We start from the raw sequence: 27,698 nt of genomic DNA, 5'->3' as shown, positions 1-27,698 counted from the left end.
CAAGATACATCCTTAAATAGGGAGCTTTCCTTGTTTTTAAACCAGAAGATCTATAGCATTGGGCTGAGATGGCACCACTGTAGGAGGTAAGTATGGATATTTTAACACATTTTTCATTTTTCATACTGTCACTTTAGGGTTATTCAGCGGTTTACATGCATAGTTTCCTTGAAACAGCTCTGTTTTTCCTCTGAATGATAAAACGCCTCAGTATTCCTGGATATTCAGCTCCTTTATAACGCATTTTCTCATCTATAATCACTTCCACCTTCTAGTTTCACTAAAGTAGGGAGGTAGAATTCGGTTTGAGACGCGCCCCGTGTGCGTACAGTTCGCAGCGGATGACGAATGTACGTCGTTGCCTAGCGCCACGCTGCGTTTAATGCGTAGTTACCTAGCAACGCCACGGCAACACAGGCGAGTCAGCGCGGCAGAAGCCTGGGTAAAAGACACTGTAAAGACAGATAATGTCGGTTAGAGGTAAAATTATTTTTCTCTAATATATTTAAACAATTTTTTGTACATTTTAGAGAGAGAAGCTGTTAAATTCGTGTTATTTTGAGCCGCTGATGGCCGGTACGCGGATTTCTGAGCGGCTGCCGCCGATTCTTGACCGGAATCAGGCGCCGGTGGCGTTCGGTCAGCGCGCCCTCCCACGGCTGGCGGCGGAACTGCAGGATGGAGAGCGGGTTGTCCGGCAGAGGGCGCTGGCGGCTCTACGAGACCTTATTCATGACCCTGAGCGGGCTTACGAGGCCATTCACCACGGTATGGAGAGTAAATAGAATAAATAAAATGCAGTCATGATGATTTATACGACGATGTTTCCATATAAAACGGCTGTGTCTCAAATGGAGCTGTGATTACAGAACTTAGGGAATCACTGTCTTCTACAGTGAAAGTGAATGTAAAGAGGCATGTATATATATATATATATATATATATATATATATTTATATATATGTTTCTACGCTCGTTGTCCATTTTATCAGCTCCACTTACTATATAGGTGCACTTTGTAGTTCTACAGTTACAGACTGTAATTCTGTTCTTCAGTGGTCAGGACCCCCATGGACCCTCACAGAGCAGGTACTATTTGGGTGGTGGATCATTCTCAGCACTGCAGTAACACTGACGTGGTGGTGATGTGTTAGTGTGTGTTGTGCTGGTCTGAGTGGATCAGACACAGCAGTGCCGCTGGAGTTTTTAAACACCTCAGTGTCACTGCTGGACTGAGAATAGTCCACCAACCAAAAATATCCAGCCAACAGCGTCCTGTGGGCAGCGTCCTGTGACCACTGATGAAGGACTAGAGGATGACCAACACAAACTGTGCAGCAGCAGCAGATGAGCTATCGTCTCTGACTTTACATCTACAAGGTGGACTGACAAGGTAGGAGAGTCTAATAGAGTGGACAGTGAGTGGACACAGTGTTTAAAAACTCCAGCAGCACTGCTGTGTCTGATCCACTCGCACCAGTGCAGCACACACTAACACACCACCACCACGTCAGTGTTACTGCAGTGCTGAGAATGATCCAGCATCCAAATAGTACCTGCTCTGTGAGGGTCCATGGGGGGTCCTGAGCACTGAAGAACAGGGTAAAAGGGGGCTAACAAAGTATCAGAGAAACAGATGGACTACAGTCTGTAACTGTAGAACTACAAAGTGCACCTATATAGTAAGTGGAGCTGATAAAATGGACAATGAGCATAGAAACTGATCGGTGTATATATATATCTGCTCTTCCATTCTTTTCAGGAGACTCACTTTCAGTTTCTCAAAGTAATCTGCAGATAATGATAAAGTTCAGTCTTAGAAGTTGGTTTTGCACTTTCTGCCTCTCACTATCCAAGTAAACCTGTTCATAGTTAATGATGCCTGTTTTGAATGTAAATTAAATGAATTTCTGAATGTTTGGCTTTTGCACAGTATTGTATATCGTTAATGTGTAAATAACTGACTTTCACTGATTGGGCAGTAATTCACTGTGAATGGGATGGTGTTGATTTTTACACTGACAGAACTGCAGCAGGTCGTTCAGTGTCTCTCGCTTCACTGTGTTTATTAGGCTGCCTAGAGAGGCTGAAGGTTTTGCTGAAGGATGAAGATGCCTCGATCAGGACAACAACTGCTGAAGTGCTTTATCTTCTGGCCACTCACAGCGTGGGCAGGTGAGCCGTCCAGTCTGAGTCCTGTTTAAATCTCTGATGCCCTTCTGGCGTTTAAATATCTTTATCTTTACTGCTGAGCGACTGTGATGTTCTGTAGTTTTGACTGTTATTCCTTTTGAGTTTTGTGCATCAACAACCTGGCCACTTTATCAGAAACACCTACCTTGTCTTCCACTCACTGGCCACTTTATTAGAAACACCTACCTTGAACATCCAATAACTGGCCACTGTATTAGAAACACCTACCTTGAACTTCTACAAACTGGCCACTTTATTAGAAACACCTACCTTGTGCTTCCACTAGCTGGCCACTTTATTAGAAACACCCACCTTGTCTTCCACTCACTGGCCACTTTATTAGAAACGCCTACCCTTGTTCTTCCACTCACTGGCCACTTTATCATAAACCCCAACCTTGTGATTCCACTAACTGGCCACTTTATTAAAAACACCCACCTTGTACTTCCACTCACTGGCCACTTTATTAGAAACATGTTATAACTCCACTATGTAGGTGTAATATTACAGACTGCAGCCCATCTGTTGCTGCACTGCTAGGTTGAGTTTGGTCCTCCACCCAAAAATATCTAACCAGAAACTGACCACTGATTAAGGACTAGAGGACGACTAACACAAACTGTACATCGACTGATGAGCTTCAGTCTCTAACTGTACACAGCAGGGTGGAGCTACAGAGAGGGGTTTCTGATAAAGTGGCCAGTGAAGATTACTATTAAGTGGCGTCAAGTCAGTTCCGACGCCCGGTGACCACATGGATGGTGTTCTTCCAGAATGTCCTGTCTTCTGTTTGGGTCTTCAGGCTTGTGAATGGCTGCTTCATGATTCCTCTGATTGGTGGTCGTCCTGTTCCTCTTTCGCCTTCACCTCTTTCAAGCATAGAAATCTTTTCTAATGAACCGGTTCTTCTCAGAATGTGTCCAAAATAAGAGCCTCGGTTTGGTTCTCTGGGCTTCGTTTGATCGAGGATCCATTTGTTTGTTTTCTTTGCCATCCAAGGTTCTCTTCACCATCACCAAAGTCCAAAGGCATCAATATTTTACCTGTCTCACTTGTTTATTGTCCAGCTTTCCCACCCATAAAGATCCACAGAGAAGACCACAGCCTGGACAGTTGTGATATTTGTTTGTAGAGACAAATTGTTCCACTTGAAGATCAGTTGAAGCCCCTTCGTCCGTGTTCTGCTGAGTGCTGATCTGTGTCGTGTTTCTTGAGTGCTGGATCCTCTGGTGTTAATAATTGATCCAGGGTAGGAAAAAAGCTGCCCACCATCTCCACGTCGTGTCCATCAGTGGTAAAGTCAGCAGTCGTTTCCTCTCATCGTAACCTTAGTGAGCGATGAGGCTGGATATAAGTTCAAGCGGGTTTTGTTGATGACAAGAGTAAAACAAATAAACAAACTATATGATTTTAAACAAAACAACAAGGGCGAACCAAACACAGGCTGGTCAAGGCAAGACTGACACAAAGGGCTCGATATACACTGGACACAGTGGGGAACAGCTGGGAGATGATTCTCAGATACACTCAGAGAAGCATATTATCACGGCTCTTTCAGTGCGATTTCGGAGATCATCCAGTGTTGTGGAACCAACAACGAACGCTCTGAGCTGTTGGAGCTTCACTGCCCACGAAAATCACACTGCACAGTTATGACTGATTCACTCTTATTGAAGTGGAGAACGCAGAACGCTTTCTGCTCAGGGGTCTCATCTCCTCTCAGACTGAAGGGAGCCAGACAGAAACTCTATGACCCCCTCTTTCAATTGGATTGTGATTGGTTCCTATGTTGTAAGAGTATGGCGCTTTGAAATCGGATCAATCTTTTTGAATCACGCTGTACATTGTTAAGTAATTTATCATGACAGTGATAATTTGCCCAGCCCTACTTTAACCTCCCTTGTGAGAATCTTCAGACCTTCCAGATTTGGCTATGAGTGTCGTCTCATCCTCATAGTGAAGGTTATTGATGTTTCCTTCACCAATCCTGAACCCTCGATCGTCCTCCTCCAGTCCTGTTTCTCTCATTAAATGTCCTTCTGCAGGTTGAACAGTAGTGGCGATGGTGAGCAGCCTCTGCTAGTCTGTTTTCTGTCATGATTGTAGCTCATCGATCAGTGTTTATTTGGAACAGATCTCATATTTGAACTTTGTGATGTTCTGACACACCACTCTGTGTATATCTGTAGCAGATCCTTAGTGGGTCAGTGAGTTGTGTGTGTTTGTGTCTACAGGGAGGCCTTCCTGAGGCTGGACGTGGTCAGCTCTCTCTCAGAGCTGCTGGACGAGCCGGTGGACGCCTGCCGCAAAAACGTGTACCAAGCACTGAAGATGATGGCTGAACTACCGGCAGGTTTGAATCCAGCTTTTTGTTTTCTTTTAATGTAAGGTAATGTTAAAAGATGCAAATGGCAAATTATGTTGAAAATTAAAATAAAATGATTAAAATTGGAGATACATGTTTTTGTTTGGAGCGCAAGTTTTGGATCAACTTCATAAATTCATGCAGAAATATAGAAAATTCCAAAGGGTTCACAAACTTTCAAGCACCACTATACAACCCCAATTCCAAAAAAGTTGGGACGCTGTTTAAACTGTAAATTAGTGTAAATAAAAACAGGATGCAATGATTTGCAAATTTCACAGACCCGTATTTTATTAACAGTAGAACATAGAACACGTATCAGATGTTGAAAATGAGAAATTTTACCATTTCATGAAAAACATTGACTCATTTAGAACTTGATGGCAGTAACACATCTCAAAAAAGTTGGTTCAGGGCAACAAAAGGCTGGAAAAGTAAGTGGTACTAATAAAAAACAGCTGGAGGAGGAACTTGCAACTAAATCACATGACTGAAAATAAAAAGAGCATTTTAGAGAGGCGGAGTCTCTCAGAGCAAAGACGGGCAGAGGTTCATCAATCTGCGAAAAACTGCATCTAAAAATTGTGGAACAATTTCAGAAAAGAGGTTCCTCAACGTAAAATTGCAAAGAATTCATTGCATTTTGTTTTTATTTAAATGTATTACATTTTACACAGCGTCCCAACGTTTTGGAATTGGGGTCGTATACTGAGGCTACCTCACTGCTTTCCAAAATAACGACGCATACAAGAAATAACAAGCTCTCTCTCTCACTCTCTCTCTCTCTCTCTCTCTCTCTCTCTCTCTCTCTCTATCTCTCTCTCTCTCTCTCTCTCTCTCTCTGTGTGTGTGTATCTCTCTCTCTCTCTCTCTCTCTGTAGCTGTGGTCTGCATGGTGTCTCTGGGTTTGGTGCCCAGGTTGGTGATGAAGGTGGCCGTGGAGCCGGAGGATATTCGTGAGCTGGTTCTGTCCACTCTGAGCTGCTGCGTGAGGGTGGACGCTCTGCCCGCTCTATCCAGCGATGGAGTGAGTGTGCTCAGGGAACAACTGACACACCCGTCCACCAACATCCGCAGATCGGCCGCCTCCGCTATGATGGCCATCAGGTGAGCTCCACTGGATTAAAGCTGCTCCAAACTGAGCTACTACGATATTATTATTGTCATTAGACTATCAGTTAGAATATAAAGACAGAAGAAAGTGTTGCATTGAGCTGAAGCAACATCATTATTTGTAATGGCTTAAGATTGGAATCGGCCAAAATCGGTAGAGTGCAGTTTTATAAGGTAAATAAGGTGAAGCAGGTAAGTGCGCTTGCGCTCCACCTGTTCACTTCTGTTGTTTTACATCGTTTTATGCGTCATATTATTCAGCAATACAGTGATGCAATATACCATTAGAAAGCTTGAAGTGTCAGGATTTGACTCCTGCGAACCATTTTATGATCCAATATTCACAGCAGTGACAATCGTCTGACTTGCAAAAGGAGCACCGAATGAGCAAACGCAAGCAAATCTGTGTGTCCTCACCTTCAGAGCCTCTCCGCCTCCACAGAGACACCATAATCCACAACATACGGTCTGATAACACAGCAAGAGTCAGAGATCAGTCTAGAGGTCTATGAGTCAGGAGGAAACAAACTCCTTCATTCTAGACTCTGTTACTCTGAGTCAGTAATTCATATGAGTGTTACCTTTCAAACGAGACCGAGATCATGACTGCAGCCCAAAGTATGTGGGAACAGCGCCCCCTTTACTTTGGGAATGACGTTTCAGGCAAAAATGGGGCCACGGTTAAAAAGTTAAATTGGCAACTGATTTAAACTTAAACTGCAAGGCTTATGTAGCTAACAAGCAATGGACATTGATACCCCATCAATTAGCATGGTGCTAACTGCAGGCCTAAATCATCACACATTCACTTCAGGCTGTGTGGAGTTGTTCAGTATCTCTGATAGACCTGATTATGTGGTTTCTGACACATTGTCATCTATAAACATGGACTAAAGTATATTAGCGTGAGCTCCCGAGAGATCACAAGTTCATTCCCCAGTGATGCCACAGCCATACACGAGCTGGAGTCTAAAACAAAAAGAAAGACAGCATGCGCGTGTTCGTTTCGTTGTAAGTACGCTGGTGCAATATGGCTGCCGCTTTACATCAGTTTTTCGTTTGTTTTGTTTTGTATTGTTTGTTTATGTTTTGATATTTTCCTACTGGCTGTGGAATTTGCCATCGTTTCCAATGAGACAGCAGCCAAGAGTGATTTTCCACCCGTGGCTCACAGGCTTCTTGGTCTGGCTGTTTGGGTGATGCTACATCACAGCTATAATGCAGCCTGGACCGGCCGCTTGAGTGACACTGTATTGTTGCTAAGAGGCTGACTGAACCGGGGACTTGATCGACATGACATCGTAGATACGTGGCTGCTTGGATGACGCAGCACTGCGGCTGTGGGGCTGCCTGGACCTTTAGTGTTTGGCTGTGAAAGCAGCGCTACACTGCAGCTACAAGGCCTCTCAGGCCAGCTGCCTAAGCAACGCTACGTCGCAGCTACGTGGCTGCCTGGGCCGGCCACCTGGGTGTCGCTGCACTGCAGCTATGAGGCTGCCTGGATTGGTGGTGTTCGGCTGCAGGAAAATGCTACCCCTTCATGGCTAAGGACGTTTTCGGCCTTCAAGGCTTCCTAGGCTGGCTGCCTGTATGACAGACCTAGCTAAGTGACTCTATACTGTGGTCATTGTAATCCCCCTCGTTAGCTGTTGGAAATGTAGAGGTGTGTGTGTGTGTGTGTGTGTGTGTGTGTGTGTGTGTGTGTGTGTGTACTGTGTTGTTTTATTTACTGTTGATTATGTATTTTGTTATTTTCTGATCTTTTTGTAAAGCGTCTATGGGTTTGAGAAAGGCGCTATATAAATTGAAATTGAACTTAAATTGACTTGTGTCAAACAGCTTCAGCAACCACAGTCAAGTCTTAATCATCTGCACAGAACAATCACAGATACGAGGAAGCGTTAAAAGATGTTCAACTGAAGATAATCACCTGTGTTTTATCACAAATCACAGCCATTATGTTCTAAAGCTAAGAGTACAATGAAAAGCTGCACCATCACTGATCAAATATCTCTCTCTCTCTCTCTCTCTCTCTCTCTCTCTCTCTCTGTTTCTCTCAGTGTTCCTCCGGAGGGGAAGGTGAAGATTTGTGAGGAGGAGGTTTTGCCTGTTGTGGTCCAGTTGCTGAGTGATGCTGACCTGGGGGTCAGTGCTAAAGCTGCCGGAATCATTATGTACACTGCGGTCATCACCAGGGGTCAGCGCACACCCACCTCTAACACCACAATCAATGACACACTGCACACAGTCACTCTTCCAGTTACATTTTTTGGTGTAAATTAAGTGGCTCATTTATCATGCATCATATGGAACAAACACCAACGCGGAACATTGCAAAAAACACTGTATAAAATGTCACTGCAAAACCGCTACAAAACATGGCAAAACACTACAGAAACACTTAAAAATGCTGCAAAAAAACATTTCAAAACACAGCAAAACACTTTAAATATGCCAAAACACTTCAAAACACAGTAAAACTCTTTAAAATATGGCAAAACACTTAACAACATAGCAAAACCACTTTTAGAAAATACTGCAGAAACACATCAAAACATGGCAAAACACTTCAAAAGCACTGTAAAAACACTTTAAAATGCAGCCAAACACTGCAAAAAAACGTATAAATTGCAGGCAAACACTGCGAAAACACTGCACAATCACTGCAAATTCCTCTAAAATTCAAAATAACCACCAAACAATGTGAAAACACTGCAAAACACACTGTAATGTAGCAAAACTACAAAAACACTGCAAAACACTGCAAAAACCTCAACAAAAACACTGCATATCACTACAGATATATATGTTTGTTTATTGTATTCATATTACTTTGTCTGTTGGTTTTACGTTGTTTATTTACAGTGGTATAGTGTGTATAGTAGGGTGGTCTGTGAACAAAGGTGGAGCTGAGTTGAGTCATAAGCTGGATCAGCGTCACTGTGACAGATATCAGAACAGATCAATGATGATAGATCTCCCTCTCTCTCTCTCTCTCTCTCCTGGGTGAGTGTAGGTAAGTTCCAGGCTCTAGAGGCCGGGGTCCTGCCCCACTTGCTGCGTTTGGTGGAGAGTGAGGACCGGGCGGTGTGCGTTAACGCCCTGCGGGCCCTCACATGCCTGGCGGAGGCCCCCAGGGCCCGAGCACAGCTCCTCCAGCACCTGCCCCTGCTTCAGACCCGACTACAGCATCCAGAGCCCATCATCCAGAGAGCATCAGCCACCGCCATACAGGTCATCTCCTGGACACCCTGAGAGAGAAACAGAGCTGCAGACCACCACAGACAGTCTGTACAGCGTGTGCTTTAAGAATAAAGGAGAGAAAGATGCTCATCTGTTCTTTCTCTTTATCTCTACAGGTTAAGACCAGCAATTAATGTACATACAGATCAGCCATTAAAACCACCTCCTTGTTTCTACACTCACTGACCATCTTATCAGCTCACTCACTCAGTTTCACTCTACAGTTACAGACTGTAGTTCATCTGTTTCTCTGCATACTTTGTTACCCTGTTCTTCAGTGGTCAGGACCCCTATGGACCCTCACAGAGCAGGTACTGTTTGGGTGGTGGGTCATTCTCAGCACTGCAGTAACACTGACGTGGTGGTGGTGTGTTAGTTTGTGTTGTGCTGGTCTGAGTGGATCAGACACAGCAGTGCTGCTGGAGTTTTTAAACACTGTGTCCACTCACCGTCCACTCTATTAGACACTCTTACCTTGTCAGTCCACCTTGTAGATGTAAAGTCAGAGATGATGGCTCATCTGCTGCTGCACAGTTTGTGTTGGTCATCCTCTAGTCCTTCATCAGTGGTCCCAGGACGCTGCCCACAGGACGCTGTTGGCTGGATATTTTTGGTTGGTGGACTATTCTCAGTCCAGCAGCGACACTAAGGTGTTTAAAACCTCCAGCAGCACTGCTGTGTCTGATCCACTCAGACCAGCACAACACACACTAACCCACCACCACCACGTCAGTGTTACTTCAGTACTGAGAATAGTTGCTATGCAAAGTGGTAACTTTACAGAAGATGGAAAAAACATCCCAAGTCATTTTGAAAAGTTTTTATTGGTCCATTAATTATAAACTTTGTATATGTAAATTTTTTATGTCATTTTTTTCAATTAATTAAATTCAATAATATAAGGTTATTATAAATTTATATAATAAGAATCCAGAGCTGTGTGAAGGAGACTGAGGTCCACATGATAAAACGCCCTGGAAAACAAATCTTTATTTAGGGTAAAATGCCAACAAATGCGATTAATCGCGATAACTTGCACAAAAGACAGCGATTAATCGCGATTAATCAACACACACACACATTTACTTTAGAAATGCACTCTGCTCGGACAGCCAATCCCAGCGCAGGGGGCGGGACGCGGCGAACCAATCACAGCGCGGCGGGTGGGGCATGTCGTGGTCGTGCCTGCAGTCTCCGCCCCCCGGTGGCGCGCGGCGCTATCAGAGAGCGCAGGGGCTCGCGGCCTCAGCGCTGATAACACGCGCGCACACATTCTCGGACACGCACGAGCTCACAGCCGATCCGAGGAGCGGCGCGTGGCGCAGTTTGGGCTGAAAGCGCTGGATTTTGTGGAGCTTCACCGCGAGACTCTGTTTGAAGGTGAGAGCTTCATTCTGTACACGCGGAGCTGGTGATGACAGGCGAGCACGCGCGCGCGAGAGAGTGAGACGGTGTGAGATGATGGCGCAGGACCGGGCAGCGTGATGCTCGTGCCACCGGCTCCGCCTGCGCGCGCACACGCGCAGAGCTCAGCGGATTATTTAATATGATGCAGATTACAGCACTGAGAGATGATGCGCTGCTTTTACGCAGCAGCGCGCGGGGGGCTGTGTGGGGGGGGTGCGGGGGGTGCGGGGGGTGGGGGGGGCGCAGAAACCACTAGAACTGCCCCACTGAAGGGCAAGTATAACTGCCTATTGAGAGGTGACTTCACTCTAAAACACATGGTTCTGTTTTTTCAGTAAAGGGAAAGGTTCTGTTTAGAACCATGAGTTCTGTATAGAACACATTTAAGCTTAAATGGTTCTTCAGATTGACAGAGAAGGTGTTGTTTATGGTTCTATGCATAACCCTTATGAAATTGTTCTATATAGCACCATTTAAAAGGGTTCTTCTGTCATGACAAGCCTGACATCGTAACAACAGAAGAACCCTTTTTGGTGCTATACAGAACCATAAGCAGCACATCCTCCTTCAGTGTGAAGAACCATTTCACCATGCAAAAAACGTATAAGCACAAACTGGTTCTATATAGAACTCATGGTTCTTAATACAACAATTCCATTTACTAAAGAACCATTGAAGAACCAGTTAGCCTTAAGAACTACCCGTTGATCCACTTTGTGATTGCCCCCACTGTAGGGTGGCCTAGCATTAACTGCCCCACTGAAAGGTGAGTTAGTGCCCCACTGAACAACAGACTAGCTCATAAATAAAACTGTAAATTGTAACTGCCCCACCAAAAAGTGTACTGGTCTGTAAGTGCCACATTGAATGGATCCATTCTGTGACCCTCTGAAGCTCTGGACCAGCCTAGAACTGCCCCATTCAATGGTAGACTAGTCCAGAGCTGCCCATCGAAGGTGTTCAGTCCCACTGAAGGTTGGACCAGCTGTTGGAATGTGTGGACTAGTGTATTGTAACCTCTGTGAAGGTGGGCTAGCCTAGAGCTGCCCACTGAGGGATGGAAACTGGCCCATTGGCTGGAGGCCTGTAACTGCCCGCTCAAGGGAAGATTAGCCTGTATCTGCCTGTTGAAGGGTGGACTAGCCTATAACTGCCCCACTGAATGTTAGAGTAGCCTTTGAAATGTGTGGACGAGTGTATTGTAGCTGCCAGGTTGAAGGTGGGCTAGCTTAGAGATGCCCACTGAAGAGGAGGCTAACCTATACCTGGACCCTCATGGAGGGCTGCCTTTTAAATGCCCCACTAAAGGGTGTACTAGCTTATAACTGCCCCTTTGAAGGGTGGATTAGCCTATGACTAGCCGATGCATTACTGCTTTGAAAGCTGGTCTCTAACTGCCCTGCAGAGAGGTAGGCTAGCCTACATGTTCCTCCCTAAAGGGTGGGCTTGCTAATAACCACCCTATCAAAAAGTGGACTAGCCTAGAACCGCCACTGAGTGGGCTAGTCTAAACGGTCATTGAAGGGCATCACTTCACTGAAGAGTTAGCCAGCCTGGACCTACCCAGTGTAGAGTGGACTAGCCTACAGTTGCCCCCTTCCAGAGTGATGAATTAATCTGTAGCTGCCCACTGAAGAGTGTATTAGCCTTTAAGTGCCCCACTAGCCTATAATGACTCACTATAGAGAAGGCTAGCATATTTCCCCACTTAGCCCAGAACCACATAGGATTAGGCCTATAATTGCCCACTGAGGGGTGAACTAGCCTGTTTTGACAGCCTGCTGAAGGATGGACTGGCATTACTGACCCACTAACGGGTAGTATAGCCTAGAGCTGCCCACTGAAGGGTGGACTAGCCTGCTGAAAGGGGTCTTGTTAGTCATGCTGTGGTTATATCAGTATGGAAATGCATTGGTGTATTTCAGATAGTCTGTAGGGCACCTGCAGTTAGTTTCTGTTCCCTTTTTATTATGTTCTCAGGTTTATTTTTAGTATGCGAGCATGTGCAGTCATGCCCCACAGCATGTGCCCTTCGGAGGATTAATATCTGTGTAATTGCAATCTCCACGAAGTAATCACTGCGGAGTTTGACTCTCCTATAGCTCTAATGACACGCTCCACTGTTTGCACTCATTTAGGTACATCTCTGAATCCATCCAACAGTTATGTCTCTCTCTGAGCTGTTATGTCATGATTTCAACTGTGTTTATGCTCGCTTCATGTCCCAAAACAGCTCTATATGTGAACAGTATGCATTTGTGGTTGAATAGCAACACAACAGTGTAGGACCCATATGGGTGAATGCGGCTGATCTGGGTCCACCCAAACGAGTGGATAATCTGTATTTATCAACGTTCGGTACAATGCTAGCGACTACTTTTGCATAACAGCTGAGAAGCTGATGCAGTGTAATTACACAGCGCGGCCTTCTCTACATCTCTACAGTGAACCAACCCATTTCTTGACTGTAGACACGGTTTGGCTTGCCTCTCTTTAAACACACAGGAGTGGATGATGTGGCATGGATGTAATATTACAATACCCTTTCTGCACGATGTGCACCATGATATTATTTTTTTCTGTGGTTTTATAAATTGAAACAGGCAAAAAAAGGACTTCCAGTTACAGGACTAATGATGCTCTCTTTGTAATGAAACAGCTGTTTGGTGTGTTTGAAGAACTGACGATATTCACTCTGAAAAGCATATTGTAACATAATTTATCTTGATAATGATAAATATCGTCTTATTACCCACCCCTATTACATATTTGTTCATTGTGTAATTGTCTAGGACAGAGGTCTTTAATTAAAATTCCAGTCCAGTCAAAGAAAATTTCCTCAAGCAAAGGTCTGGAACATCATAATGTCTAACCTGCATTATGACTCAGTGCCATATACTGTTTACTGAGACAGTAGGTATATCAACATCTTATACAGTCAACAACTGAATGTCGAATCAAATAAAGTACAGTTCAGTCATATCAACAATGGTTTATTGTCAGTTTTCTCTTTTTAGAGCCGCCATGTAAAATAATCTGACTCACTTTCTTCTCCGACTGCTGTTTCTCGCCTCGTCCCTCCCCTGTGTGAGCGCCACTCACTCGAGTCTCAGTGCTCATCATAATGCACAGATCTGATTGGCTGAGCAGTGTCACGTGATATTTACAACGCATGCGATTGATCTGTGAGTCTCTGGCCGCTAAAGCTACTGTAAAGGCTAGAAAAGCTACGCTGATTAAAACAGGACCACTCCGTCGAAATTAAATATTTCTCCATAGTTTATCGGTTGTAGGTCCAGGTCCGCATAGGACAGCATCTGGGTCCGGACTCAGACCGCCATACGCCTATTAGTGACCTCCGCTCTAGGAAATTCATTTTTGTGAATTAGCTAGGTTGTGTAGAGTTCTGCTTGAATATTTAACGCTGGTTGTCTGCTAACTTTAGCTAGTTGAGATTAGCTTGTTAGCTAGATGCTAGGTTGCTTGCTAACTGTACTACGGTCCAGTAAAACTTGTAGCGGTGTAGATATGAGAAACATCTCTAGCCATATTGTTGACATTTCAACAGCATAATGTGTACGAGCAGTCAGCGCTGTCTACAGCGGGGGTGTCAAACTCGACCACTAAAAGGGCCACTTTAAAAAGACTCGGGCCAGAAAACGTTTACGTTTCATTTCATTTTTAATGAACACTTTGCTATGACCCGCAACTGGCCATTGCATATTATTAAATTCAGCAAAATAAACTAAAATAAACTAAAATAAACTTACAGCATAACAACATATGTTTGAGCACACAGGCTACGTTCATATTACAAGCCTCGTTGCTTCAAATCTGCTTTTTTGCTCGAATCCGATCTCTCTGACTCGATGGTTCACACTCGCTTAGGTCAGTGACTCAAATCTGTCATCAATGTGACGAACTGGCGTCCTGAAATGACCCTGATGAGCACATCCTACTCAGTAACGTCGCGTGAATGAATCACGTTCATCATCAGCACAAACTAACAAGCAGAACGAGCTTCGGTGAGAAGATAATTAACTCTGATCAGCTCTCAGCTTCATTATTAGAGGCGAAGACGAGACGAAGGAGAAAAAGGTGAGATGAGCTGCTTTTCCACTGTTTACAGGCTTTAACTTATGTTCGGCGCTGCTGCCATGGTAACGCTGAATAATGGCGCACACACAGTGGAAAAAAAATCACATGAATTCCGATCTGAGTGTCACATTAAGGTCACATGGCCACGAATAGGATACGTATCTGATCTAGGACCACATATGAAAGAGGCTCAGGTGGGATTTGAAAAAATCAGATCTGAGTCACATTTGGGCAAAAATTCAGATTTGTGCCACTTCAAACTGGTAATGTCATAGGCTGTGTTTACCTGCAAAGACATTTGCCAGTCCGATTGAATACATTCCGATCTCAGTTTACACGCGCACTACAAGTAATCCGATCCATAATGACGCACGTGCATGGAGTACCACTTAGAGTAAATGTTACCATGACAACAAGCATCACGTGAGTCCAGTCAAAGTGAGATGAGCAGCAGTGAGCAGTGCTTGTGTTTTTAATTACTTTAAAATGATGTCAGACTCAGGAAAACGTCCTTCACATGTCCTTATTAAAGAAGGCCGAGAGGAAGACGTCGTGTTCTGAGACACATAAGCTGGACGTCCGTCCCACCGCCGTCTTTTAAAGATCAGAGCATAAACTTTGTCTCCTCTGCAGACCAGTTTCTGCTCCGCCATGTTGAACATTATAAACATTCACTATGACACGACGAACATGATCAGAACGGACTTAAACTTTCCGATAGGGAATGTAATCAGATACAGGCGTTTACACGGATATTATTCGTTTGTTTAACGGATTATTTACAGGATTATCGACCTCGATCAATCAGATAGGAACTGTATTCCGAATGGCCTCAATCGGACTAGACTGTTCCAACTGAGGTGTTTACATGGACGTGTTGTGTTCCGATTGAGCTGTTAGTCTGGTTATTCATGGATTATTAGGCTGTGTGTAAACGTGGCTTCTGTCTAGCTGTGACAGACTGATAAGAGCAGACTTTGTTAAGGTTATGGGCTGAAAGTTTTTCCTGTTAATTCTCTGTATTGAAGATTTCTCCTTCTCTGAACATGCTGTTGTTACAGCCATGAACTGCCCAGCACGTGGCTGTATTTTATCTGTCAGGATGCTTTACTAACCCTCAATTGCACGATGTTGCCTCAAGGCAACAAACTCATTTTCCTCACTTTACAATAACATTATATATATTTAAACACAATAATAGGGTTAACAACAAAGGGAAAAGTTTGACTAAGTCAATAAAAAGCATGTACTTGGTCACACTCTCTCTTAGTGGGCACATTTAAACCTCTTTTTTAACATTCAGTATACATTTTTTTTGTTATGAGAATTTGCAGAAATATGTTTGTTGCCTAGAAGCAACATTGTCCGACAGTGGAATGGATTTAGCCAGTCACAAGCCAGGTCCCACCACTTCAGGGAACACGGCTCTGTCATTTCTTCCCATTGTCTGTGTTTTTGAGTTTGATAACTGGGGCAGATTATTAATAATCATTATATATAACTTCATAATTATATAATTTAATAATCAAGGACATTTTACGCAAGAAAGTGAAGTTTTTAAATTGCTATCATAGTGCATGCAGTAGAGGGTTAACTACCAGTGTACAAACGACGGCTCTACGAGCGCCGCTGTCACCACTGACGTAACTGCATTGACTGTCAGCAAAATGGTCGGCTGTGACAAGTGTGACAACAATCAAATACTATCTATAACTGTCAGACTTGTGAGGTATCTGTAAGAAAAATACAGAATTATCTAGCATAGTCGTGTTTTAAGTCATTTAAATGGAAGTGTTTTAAGATGTATGTGATTTAGGTTAATTGTGTTGTGTTGCTTGAATATCTGACACTAGCTGTTTGCTAACTTTAGCTGATAAGCTTCTTGATCTTGCCAGCTGGACACTGTAGGTTGTTAAATTTTGCCATACTCAAATAAAACGTGTCTAGAAAACCTAGTGAGTGTTAGACTTATATCAGAAAGCTGGAGGCCCTGTATATTCACCATGAGGCTAAATTAGCCACCCAACACAGCTAACAGAGTCTTGTATTTAATATGGAAGTGTGTTAGCAGTTTAGGTTGTTTCGAACAGAGGTTTTCTCACCATTGGGTACCAGACTGTGGGTCATATGGTACTCATGCCTAAAACGTCATCTCTGCCATTGTTAATAATAATAATAATAATAATAATAATAATAATAAATAATTTGTCCCCAGAGCCATCAGGCTCTTCAGCTCTTCCCAGTGGGGCCAGAAGAGAAGAGGGAAGAGGAGAGATGAGGACTGAATCTGAATCTCATGCTAAATCATAGGTTTATTATATCTATCTGCACATGTGGACACCTTACTGTACATATTGCACTTTCTGTAAGCCCTACAGCGCATCTTGCACATCTGGACACTCCACACCTGGACACTTCATTTCAGTACCAATATATGCACATATTTATTCAGTATTGTCATTATATGCTGTTATTAAACTGCCTTTTTCATTTCAGGTTATAGATCTTATTGCAGATTTTTGTATATTTCTAGTTGTATATATGCCTGTAGATAGTAAATTTCCTTCGGGATCAATAAAGTATCTATCTATCTATCTATCTATCTATCATTATTATTATTATTATAGTTTTTATTTAATGCTAAAATCCTTGCAATTATATATATCAACCAGCATCACATCTCTGTAAACAATTTATCGGGCCAGTAAACCCAGAAAAACAAACATTAAAGACAAGAATTAAAATGATACCAAGAAGAAAACCGCATAATTCACTTTGATGTCATGATAAAATCGCTACAAGTGATGCTAATGCACCAGACAAAACATTGTGAGAGAGTACAGCTAAATGTAGGCTGATTTCACCCTTCGTACCCCCAAATTTGGCACCGTTAGGCGAATCTATCTGCTATTTTAGCTGGAAAACTTGCTAGCTAGCTGGACACATGGGTACACTGGGTGGTAAACATATCAGGGTTATCAGAATAGCAACATACCTGGTCTTACTAATCTAGTAAATGTGAGGAAATCGACGGCTTTCTGAATAAAAACCGTAGCTGATGGGAAATGGCTAAGTGGCTAAGCTAGTCAGTATGCTAGGTAGGGTATGTATTTATTATAAAGGAAGACTGTGGCTGAATTGAGCACTGTATTTGGCCATCTGGGCACCAAGTAACAGCCATCTGTCCTTGGGATGATTCATCAGGCAGCACGTTGCTGCTGATTAACGGAGGTGTCTGTGAGTAAGACTCTGAAATCCTTTGCTTCCGTTTCACACAGTAAGCTCTTTAGGAAGATGAGAGGCAGGTAGAAGTGCAAAGGGATACATGTTCATTCTTGTGTTCATGTTTACTGATAACAGTGTGTTTACAGATAACAGTACAGTGTCAGAAACCACAATATCAAGTCTGCTTGAGACCACTTGAAGTGCCAATATCATGGAAAACCAAATTTTCCTCACGAATTCTAAAACATACCATTCGCTCCCCAGTCCATGCAGTCATATATGGAAATTAAGCACATTTTAAATGCTTTGCTTTTGTGATGTCACAAAAACTGACCGCTTTAACGTATCAGCCTTGAACAGGTTAGCTCCTCAGCTCCGCCCATTAACTTCTGAAGCTACAAGCAGTGTTTCAGCCTGTACTGCTTTCATGAATGAGTTACAATACAGGGCAGCCAATCAGAACAGAGCTGATTTACATATATCAGTATTAAAGCCATAGTAAAAATACTTAGAGATAAGTTAGCATGGTAAGTAAGTGATCATGTAAAAATTAATTTAGACTGTTTTTGGTACATAAAACTGGTCGTCAAAACAGTACATTTACATAAAGTGGCCAGTTAGTGAAAGTACAAGGTGGATGTTTCTAATAAAGTGGCCAGATAGTGGAAGCACTAGACATGTGTTTCTAATAAAGTGGCCAGTTAGTGGAAATACAAGGTGGGCGTTTCTAATAAAGTGGCCAGATAGTGGAAGCACTAGACACGTGTTTCTAATAAAGTGGCCAGTATGTGGAAATACATGGTAGATATTTCTAATAAAGTGGCCAGTTAGTGGAAGTACAAGGAGTTACAATACAGGGCAGCCAATCAGAACAGAGCTAATTTATATATATATATATATATATATATATATATATATATATATATATATATATATATATATATATATCAGTTTTAAAGCCATAGTCAAAATACTTAGAGATAAGTTAGCTTGATAAGTAAGTGATCATGTTAAAATTAATTTAGACTGTGTTTGGTACATAAAACCGAGTGGTCGTTAGGGAAAACAGTAAATTGCAAGAAACATAAAATGTGAAAACACCAAGTGGTTTGAGGCAAGTTTGGCATGCAGTTAGCCTGATGCTAATTGGTGTACATAAGCTTCCATTAGTCTCGTAGCATCAGCGCAGACACCAAACATGTCTTGGCTATTAGCGTAACAGTTAGCGTGGGGGTGGGGTGACTGGGTGCGTTTGGTTTTTTGCCAAACTATCACTTTAAGACTTCAGTCGTAAATCTGTGCCTCTTTGTTATCCAGGTCAGAGTGTTGAGTGCAGAACAAAGTGTAACTAAGGGTGTTACTGTCTGCCCTGAAGACCCTGATCTACCATCACACTTAAGACCACCAAGGAGCGGCGGTTTGCCATGACAGGCCTTTCTGATTTAAATGTCACGCTCTTTAACTACCCCTTTAATTTGTGCTGGTCAGGTCCAAATTCTTTAGATGTTCTGCAACTCCTGTCCACATTATTAGAAACACCTCCACCTTGCTGGTGTACAGCGATGCACAGTTTGTGTTTGCCATCCTCCTTCATCAGTTTCTGACCACAGAGCCGCGCTCGGCTGAGTATTTATGGGTGGTCGTCCACTCTCACCCTAGCAGTAACGCTGAACTGTGTAAAACCCCTGCAACACCGCTGTGTCTGATATACTTGTACCAGAACCGCACAAACTACCATGTCAGTGTCACTGCTGTGCTGAGAATGGACCACTACCCACATAATATCTGGACAACAGCCTGTAGTCAGAAACTGGACAATAATGAATGAGGTAGAGGGGAGCTGACGAACCATGCAGCAACAGTGTGTAACTGTACACCTACATAGTGGAGCTGTGAGGCAGGTGTTTCTAATAAACTGGCCAGTTAGTAAAAGTACAAGACAGGTGTTTCTAATAAAATGGTCTGTGAGTGGAAGCACAAAATAGGTGTTTCTAATAAAGTGGCTAGTTAGTGAAAGTACAGAGCAGGTGTATCTAATGAAGTGGACAGCTTGTGGAAGTACAAGGTAGGTGTTTCTAATAAAGTGGACAGTTAGAGGAAATACAAGGGAGGTGTTTATAATAAAGTGGCCAGTGAGTGGAATCACAATGTAGGTGTTTCCAAAAATTGACCAGTTAGTGGAAGTACAAGGTAGGTGTTTCCAATAAACTGGCCAGTTAGTGAAAGTACAAGGTAGGTGTTTCTAATGAAGTGGCCAGTGAGTGAAGGTACAAGGTGGGTGTTTCTAATAAAGTGGCCACTTAGTGGAAGTACAAGGGAGGTGTTTCTAATAAAGTGGCCAGTTAGTGAAATTACAAGGTAGGTGTTTTTAATAAAGTGGCCAGTTAGTGGATGTACAAGGTGGGTGTTTCTAATAAAGTGGCCAGTATGTGGATGTACAAGGGCGGTGTTTCTAATAAACTGGCCAGTTAGGGCATTTTCGATATCCATCCATTCCAGCACGCCTTGTATTTTTTTTATGCATTGCATGGCCTTGTGTGTGAGTGTGTGTGTGTGTGTGTGTGTGGTGTGTGTGAGTGTGTGTGTGTGTGTGTGTGTGTGTGTGTTAGTATGAGAGGAATAAGAGTGAGACATGAAAAAATAAGCCAACATGATTGAGTTCAGCCACCGTGGCTGCGGGACAGAGGAGAACAGAGGCTTTATGTTTGAGCTTCTATGTGTTCCTTCTTAACCTTTTGACCCCTGTGGCAACATGGAGGAGATTACATAGCGGCTCCTATAGAAGATTTAATTAAAATGAGAGCGATACCTTTACAGGGGGAGGGACCTGTGCAGGGATGAATGGAGAGGAATGAGAGATGGAGGGGGGCTGTGGGAGTGGGAGGTGGGCGAAGAGTATAACAGATGTATTGATATTAGGGATGTTGAGGCCCAATCAAACACTCAGACATTCTTCACTCTCAGAAATCAAGTCTTTACTTTCGCTCTGCTGTGTTATTCTAAAGCAGATTGAAATACAGATTCATTAAGGCTTCTTTATTGATCCCCAGGGGGAAGTAATGTAATTACATAAAGGCATAATACATTTACAGTGACTCACACGATGAATTACATTGCGCAAATCTGTCTTTAAAACAGGACTGTAAACACAACAGCGTCTTTTAATGAAATTCAAATCATAATAAAACATCTCTATGCGCGAGTCGAATGTATGAGAATAACAGGACGCACGTCTGAGACAAATGACTCGCGAGATTTCTTTCCTCCTTAAATGCAGCAGCAGTTGTACTGAATGTAAGTGTGTGTAGCATAACCATGAGAGTGGACGAACAATGTAGGTGTTTCCAAAAAAGTGGCCAGTTAGTGGAAGTACAGTTAAGGTGTTTCTAATAAAATGGCCAGTTAGTGGAAGTAAGAGGTGGATGTTTCTAATAAAGTGACCAGTGAGTGGAACTACAAGGTGGGTGTTTCTAATAAACTGGCCAGTTAGTGGAAGTACAAGGTAGGTGTTTCTAATAAAATGGCCAGTGAGAAACAAGAAACATTGAACAATACGCAAGAATGTTGGACTTTGACGAAAAGATAATCAATTCTGCATTTAATAGCATTATAGCTTTCTAGCTATACATTACCAGATAATTAGTGAAATGTGGGTTAGTTAGCTAACACTGGATGCTCCTATAGCTAAAGTTAGTGTAACGTCAGCCTAACGTTAGCGGTTTCGGTATATATCACGGTATACGTACATGTTTTTAAATAAAACCCTGTTAGATGCTTAACTAAACCTGATCTTACACAATTAACAAGCATGTTTCCAGCTGAGCTGCTAATTTATCACTGTATTGTATTTAAGATCTTAATTTCATAGAGTAATATTAGCAATTTTAGGCCTGTGAAGCAGCAAAGTCGGGCAGACCAGCTCAGCGGGGGGGACTAAACCACGTTCACCATACTGCTATTTCAGAAGCTACAGTTAACAAAATCCAGTGAACTGTAAATGGTTTAAATAAGCATAAAGTTTATTATGTAATTGTACAAGGTCTCAGTATGAACCTCCTCCAGCTGTACAGACAACATCAATGCCACAGTCAAACTCATCCCATACTGGATTGAGCATGTCGGGTGTCGCTGCACTCGCGGCTCTTTCAGTGCGATTTCGGAGATCATCCAGTGTTGTGGAACCAACGCCGAAAGCTCTGAGCTGTTGGAGCTTCACTGCCCACGAAAATCACACTGCACAGTTATGACGGATTCACTCTTATTGAAGTGGAGAACGCAGAACGCTTTCTGTTCAGGGGTCTCATCTCCTCTCAGACTGAAGAGAGACATCTTCCACTGACAGTCAGAAACTCTATGACCCTCTCTTTCAATTGGATTGTGATTGGTTCCTATAGGCGCCTCACGGTTGTAGAAATATGGAGCATTAAAATTGGATGAATCTTTTTGTATATACAGTCTGTATATCTGTGGTGTAATTGACGTTGCTTAGGACCCTCGTAGCTACTGTGCTAAAACTAAAGAAGTGAAACATCAGACACCAAACGTGTCTTGGCTGATTGACAACCCTTGACTTTCTGTCATATCAGATTCAGATCAGCTATTTTTCTGACCAATTTTGTGACCGTGATTTAAATTGAGATTATTTTCTACACATTAAGGTTCAGCCTTTCATTTCAGCCAAGAAGACTGAAAAATCATTGCTATCCAAAAAAAAAACATGCATTTCCAAAGTAGTGACTTTACAGGAGAGATCAAAAATGCTCTTAACTTATAATGCAAGTTTATGTAAAGAGGTTTGACTCAAAGTGATTTTGGAGCTTTTCTATTGGTCCATTCATCATTAAATTTTCACACGATGTGAAGGACAGTGTTCAAATCATGTGTAAAAATAAAAATTGACAAAAGTGCAGATACATGTTTTTTTGGACAGTGTTGATATCCAGTTTTTCTGGCCTGAGGCTTTAAAGCTGTACATACTGTACCAGACTGCCAGTGAGCTGTGGTTGTGATGTCACAGCACATGGGTGTTTGTTTGGCTTGTGTTACAAAACAGGGAGTCTGCGTTACTGAGACACTGAGACTGTGTGTGTGTGTGTGTGTGTGTGTGTGTGTGTGTGTGTGTGTGTGTGTGTGAGTTTGTGTCTTATCTCCGTGAGCAGCTTGCTGGTGTTTTGCTGTGAGTGTGTATGAGCAGTGCAGAGAGCGAGGCCTTCCAAAGGTGATGCGTCAGCCGATCAGAACAGTGTAACCACGGTGACAGCACTCATGCTGGGTGTGGCCTGATCTTGTTCCTCTGAGATAAGTCAGTCTGGACGAGACGGGAGTTCTGAGATAATAATAATAATAATAATAATAATAATAATATTTGTTTACAAAGCACTTTTCATTTTAGTCATAAAGTATAAAAGTGCTTTACACAGAAAGTGTCTCACCTGACAAGTAAAACAGAGAGAGAGAGATAGAGAAGGAGAGAGAGAAGGAGAGAGAGTGAGAGAGATAGAGAGAGATAGAGAAGGAGAGAGAGAGAGAGAGAGATAGAGAAGGAGAGAGAGAAGGAGCGAGAGAGAGAGAGAGATTGAGAAGGAGAGAGACAGAGAGAGGAGGAGAGAGAGAGCTATACAATGCTGGGAGCTGCTGTGAAACTTCCAGAAAGTTCCCACCACAGACGTCATTTCCTCAAGTTTGGGGTTTAGCCTTTTAAGAGCAGTTTGAGAGAATGTTGTTGTGAATGTAAATTCATAACATTTTCATTTCATAGTTACCCGAATAATTCATAGTAGATACTGAATACTTTATAGTAGCTACTGAATATATAAGATTATATACTAAATAATAAAAATTAGGTACTCAATAATTCATAGTAGATAGTGAATATTTAGTAACAAGCCTGGGGTTTAAGGGATTAATTGCTAAATTTGTATACCGTTATAGTTGATCTGTAAGCTCATAAAGCTAAAAGTGGGTGTTTCTAATAAATTGGCCAGTGAGCGGAAGTAGAAGGTAGGTGTTTCTAATAAAATGGCCAGTAAGCGTAAGTAAAAGGAAGGTGCTTCTAATAAAGTGGCCAGCGAGTGGAAGCACAAGGTAGGTGTTTCTAATAAAGTGGCCAGTGAGTGGAAGTAGAAGGTAGGTGTTTCTAATAAAGTGGCCAGTGAGTGAAAGTAGAAGGTAGGTGTTTCTAATAAAATGGCCAGTGAGCATAAGTAAAAGGAAAGTGTTTCTAATAAAATGGCCAGTGAATGTAAGTAAAAGGAAGGTGTTTCTAATAAAGTGGCCAGTGAGTGAAAGTAGAAGGTAGGTGTTTCTACTAAAGTGGCCAGTGAGTGGAAGTAGAAGGTAGATGTTTCTAATAAAGTGGCCAGTGATTCAGATTCGGCTTGTACGGTCAGATTACTCAGTTTGTGGTGCTGTGCTGAATTTTAAAGAGAGGTGAAACGCTCCTGTTTTGTTTCCCTGGTCCTCAGTCCTCCCACACGTTCACATGCATGTAGGCAGCGAATGCTCATATCGGCCTGTGTGTTAGAAGCCTTTTTAATGCCTGAAACACACTGATCACAGTGCTGTGTTGTACGGCTGTTGTATAAGTATGAATTGGATAAGGATTAAGTTTTCTCTCTGCACCTTAGAGACTAGTGAGAAAAGCTTTAGTTACACTGTCTGTGTAAAGTCAGTGAAGTTGGATTTAACTGGATGCTCCCACAGATGTGTTCTTTGACAGCAGCTGTTGGAAAATTTGAGATTTCATCGAGCACTGAATCATTTTCTAAACAATCATAACTGAATTGAATGATTGTGAGGTCAGAGGTGCTTACTGTTCTCCATGGAGCTGTTTGTGTGTGTGTGTGTGTGTGTGTGTGAGTGTGTGTCTGTGTGTGTGTGTGTGTGTGTGTGTGTGTGAGTGTGTGTGTGTGTGAGTGTGTGTGTGTCTGTGTTTTATGTCTGTTTCTGCAGCCAGAAAAGCCTCCTAATACAATCAGGGCTGTAATGGATTCCTCCATAAACGTCTATCAGGAGGGCCATTAGAGCTGTAGAGCAGTGCGGGTGGGCTTCAGTTTACACTCGTAAAGATCACTCACACACACACACACACACACACACACACACACACACACACACACATTTGTGTATCCAGTGCTTTTTTTATAATTAAATGTTCTGAAAATTCTGAGATTTCATGATATACAGAATAATTTGCCAAAGAATCATTATTAATTAATTCAGACAGTCCAGCTTGGATTGGATTTAGTACCAAACTGCCCATCTTACTAAAAAAAGCAGTTAATTATAACTCTTGAGCACATGATTCAGTGTATTATCAATAATTGAATGGTGGGGAAATCTGATATACAGAATCATTTGCTAAGGAATCGTAATTAATTGATTCATACTATCCCAATCCTAATTCATTGATTCAGACAGTCCTGCTTGGATTGGATTTAGTACCAAACTGCCCATCTCACTTTTTTTAGCAAGATGGGCAGATTGGTACTAAATCCAATCCAAACTGGGTTGTTTGAAACTATTAATTATGATTCTTTAGCAAATGATTCATTGTATGAATCATTATTAATTGATTCAAACAATCATGCTTTGGATTGGATTTAGTACCAAACTGCCCATTTTAATAAAAAGAGCAAGTAATTATGATTCTTCAGCACATGATTCAGTGTATTTTTAAGAACTGAGTGGTGGTGAAATCTGAGATTTTATGATATACAGATTTTTTTGCAAAAGAATCATAATGAATTGATTCCAACAATCCAGCTTGGATTGGGTTTGGTACCAAACTGCCCTAAAAAAGTGAGATGGGCAGTTTGGTACTAAATCCAATCCAAGCTGGGCTGTTTGAACCCGTCAATTATGATTCTTTAGCAAATGATTTAGTGTACTTTTAATAATTGAATGGTGGTGAAAGATTCTCTGAAGAATCACAACTAAATGTTTCAAACAATTCTAATCATTATTAATTGGTTCAAACAATCACGTTTTGGATTGGATTTAGTACCAAACTGCCCATCTTGCTGGAAAAAGCAGTAAATTATGATTCTTTAGCACATGATTCAGTGTATTTTTAAGAATTGAGTGGTGGTAAAATCTGAGATTTTATGATATACAGAATCATTTGCAAAAGAATTGTAATTAATTAATCATCCTAATCATAATGTATTGATTCAGACAGTCCTGCTTGGATTGGATACCCAACTGCCCATCTTGCTGAAAAAAAGCGAGATGGGCAGTTTGGTACTAAATCCAATCCAAGCAGGACTGTTTGAATCACTTAATTACGATTCTTTAGGAAATGATTCAATGTGTTATTAATAATTGAATGGTAAAATCTGGGATTTCATGATACACAGAATCATTTGCTAAAAAGCTTAAATAATTTATTCAAACAATCCTGCTTGGATTTGATTTACCAAACCTTGCTGAAAAAAGCAGTAAATGATGATTCTTTAGCACATGATTCAGTCTATTATTAATAATTGAGTGGTGAGGTTAAATGTTATACAGAATCATTTGCTACGGAATCGTAATTAATTGATTCAAACAGTCCTGCTTTGGATTGGATTCAGAACCAAACTGCCTGTCTTGCTGAAAAATTGTGGTGCCCACATGTACACAGTATCTGCTTCCCCCAATACATTAATTTAATTATGATTCTTTAGCAAATGATTCAGTGTGTTATTAATAATTGAATGGTAATATCTGGGATTTCATGATACACAGAATCATTTGCTAAAAAGCTTAAATAATTTATTCAAACGACCCTGCTTGGATTTGATTTAGAACCAAACCTTGCTGAAAAAGCAGTAAATGATGATTCTTTAGCACGTGATTCAGTCTATTATTAATAATTGAGTGGTGAGGTTATATAGGTTCATTTGCTATGGAATCGTAATTAATTGATTCAAACAGTCCTGCTTTGGATTGGATTTAGTACCAAACTGCCCATCTTGCTGAAAAGCGTGGTGCCCACCTGTACAAAATATCTGCTTCCCCCCAATAAATGTATGTAATGTGCCGCCCTTGGACAAAATTACAATGACGGAGCTGAAAGCATTTAATCCCCCACTGTGAGCGAGAGTGGAATACAGTGTGGGGCCTTGTTGTAGAACCAGCAATCACATTAACCCCCCAAACACAGCAGAGCTCACACACACACACACACACACACACACACACACACATATAATAACAGCTAATGCAGCTGGGCTGGAAAGTGTGTTTATTTTGGGTATTTATTGGTATCTTGATAAACAGTGTATTTTATGTATCGTCAGTACTGAATAAACACTGAACAACTGCTTGATTTATTACAGAGAGATCATCTGTAGTCCTGTTTACTTAGATTAAGCACAGTGCAGTGTTTTTAACTGCGGAACTGCCAATGCGCTGTGTCTGTGATATGTATTGTGTATTGACAAAAAGTGTTGGGACATGATATTTTTGCCATATCGCCCACCCCTGTACTTATAATGTATTTATAATGTATTTATAATTATACCACGGTTAGTTCTGATTCACAGAGTCATTGGCTGAGGGGCAGTATCTCCCCATATTGGCACTCCGAATGAATCTCTTTTAGCATTGTATTCGCTCTTTACCTAGTAATGGTAACCGGACTTTAGTGCATAATTCAGCACATAATTTACTAAATATTATTACAGTCGATTATATCTATTCCAAAGTAGATACAGTTGAGCCATCCCCTTCAGATCCATGTATTTATGCATTTGTACATCTCTAAAGGCCGCTGCACACTAAACGTGCCACCTTGCACTGCATTCAAACATTCGGAACCCTTTTAACCCTAGTACTCCTAACACAGTTCAGTTCCTCAGCACGTTACAGCGCGCCACTCAGCATTTTGCCATTAATAGATCAAATGGAAGCCGTATCGAGACCACAGGAAACCACAGTAAATCACATGTGGCTTTAAATTTACACAGAGAAAGGCAGCCAGTCTTTTAGGAAAACAGAAAGATGCTAATGGCCTGGTACCTCAGCTAATGCTGTTAGCCTAGCCTTTTTCAGTGTGTGTCTTTCAGCATTG

General features: G+C 41.9%; 2 protein-coding genes across 4 annotated transcripts in view; both read left to right on the top strand.

Moving 5' to 3' along the window:
• The first annotated feature begins 390 nt into the window (after positions 1–390).
• On the top strand, positions 391–9,068 carry rsph14 (radial spoke head 14 homolog). Its single transcript, XM_036579788.1, has 7 exons — positions 391–442; positions 531–768; positions 2,073–2,175; positions 4,428–4,546; positions 5,440–5,665; positions 7,732–7,868; positions 8,688–9,068. Exons 2-7 carry the CDS (start codon positions 570–572, stop codon positions 8,924–8,926), a joined length of 1,023 nt encoding a protein of 340 aa, XP_036435681.1. The 5' UTR covers positions 391–442; positions 531–569; the 3' UTR covers positions 8,927–9,068.
• A 1,119-nt stretch (positions 9,069–10,187) lies between these two features.
• The window catches only part of LOC118813050 (dematin-like), a 60,366-nt gene continuing 42,855 nt past the window's right edge, over positions 10,188–27,698 (top strand). For all 3 annotated transcript variants that reach the window (XM_036578188.1, XM_036578187.1, XM_036578186.1), the window contains exon 1: positions 10,188–10,294. The gene's annotated coding sequence lies outside the window, so the exon portion shown is untranslated. The remainder of the gene's footprint in view (positions 10,295–27,698) is intronic.

The sequence above is a fragment of the Colossoma macropomum genome, unplaced genomic scaffold (genome assembly GCF_904425465.1).
Source record: "Colossoma macropomum unplaced genomic scaffold, Colossoma_macropomum, whole genome shotgun sequence".
NCBI classification, from domain to species: domain Eukaryota; kingdom Metazoa; phylum Chordata; class Actinopteri; order Characiformes; family Serrasalmidae; genus Colossoma; species Colossoma macropomum.
Note: the sequence above shows the minus strand (reverse complement) of the source record. Positions and strands in the feature narration are given on the sequence as shown.

What these genes read in the sequence shown, in the direction of transcription:
- rsph14 (XM_036579788.1), top strand. Translation starts at nt 570, where the DNA reads ATGGCCGGTACGCGGATTTCTGAGCGGCTGCCGCCGATTCTTGACCGG. An exon ending in GCCACTCACAGCGTGGGCAG is followed by an intron (nt 2,176 to 4,427) that starts GTGAGCCGTCCA and finishes TTGTGTCTACAG; the next exon opens with GGAGGCCTTCCTGAGGCTGG. An exon ending in CACTGCGGTCATCACCAGGG is followed by an intron (nt 7,869 to 8,687) that starts GTCAGCGCACAC and finishes GGGTGAGTGTAG; the next exon opens with GTAAGTTCCAGGCTCTAGAG.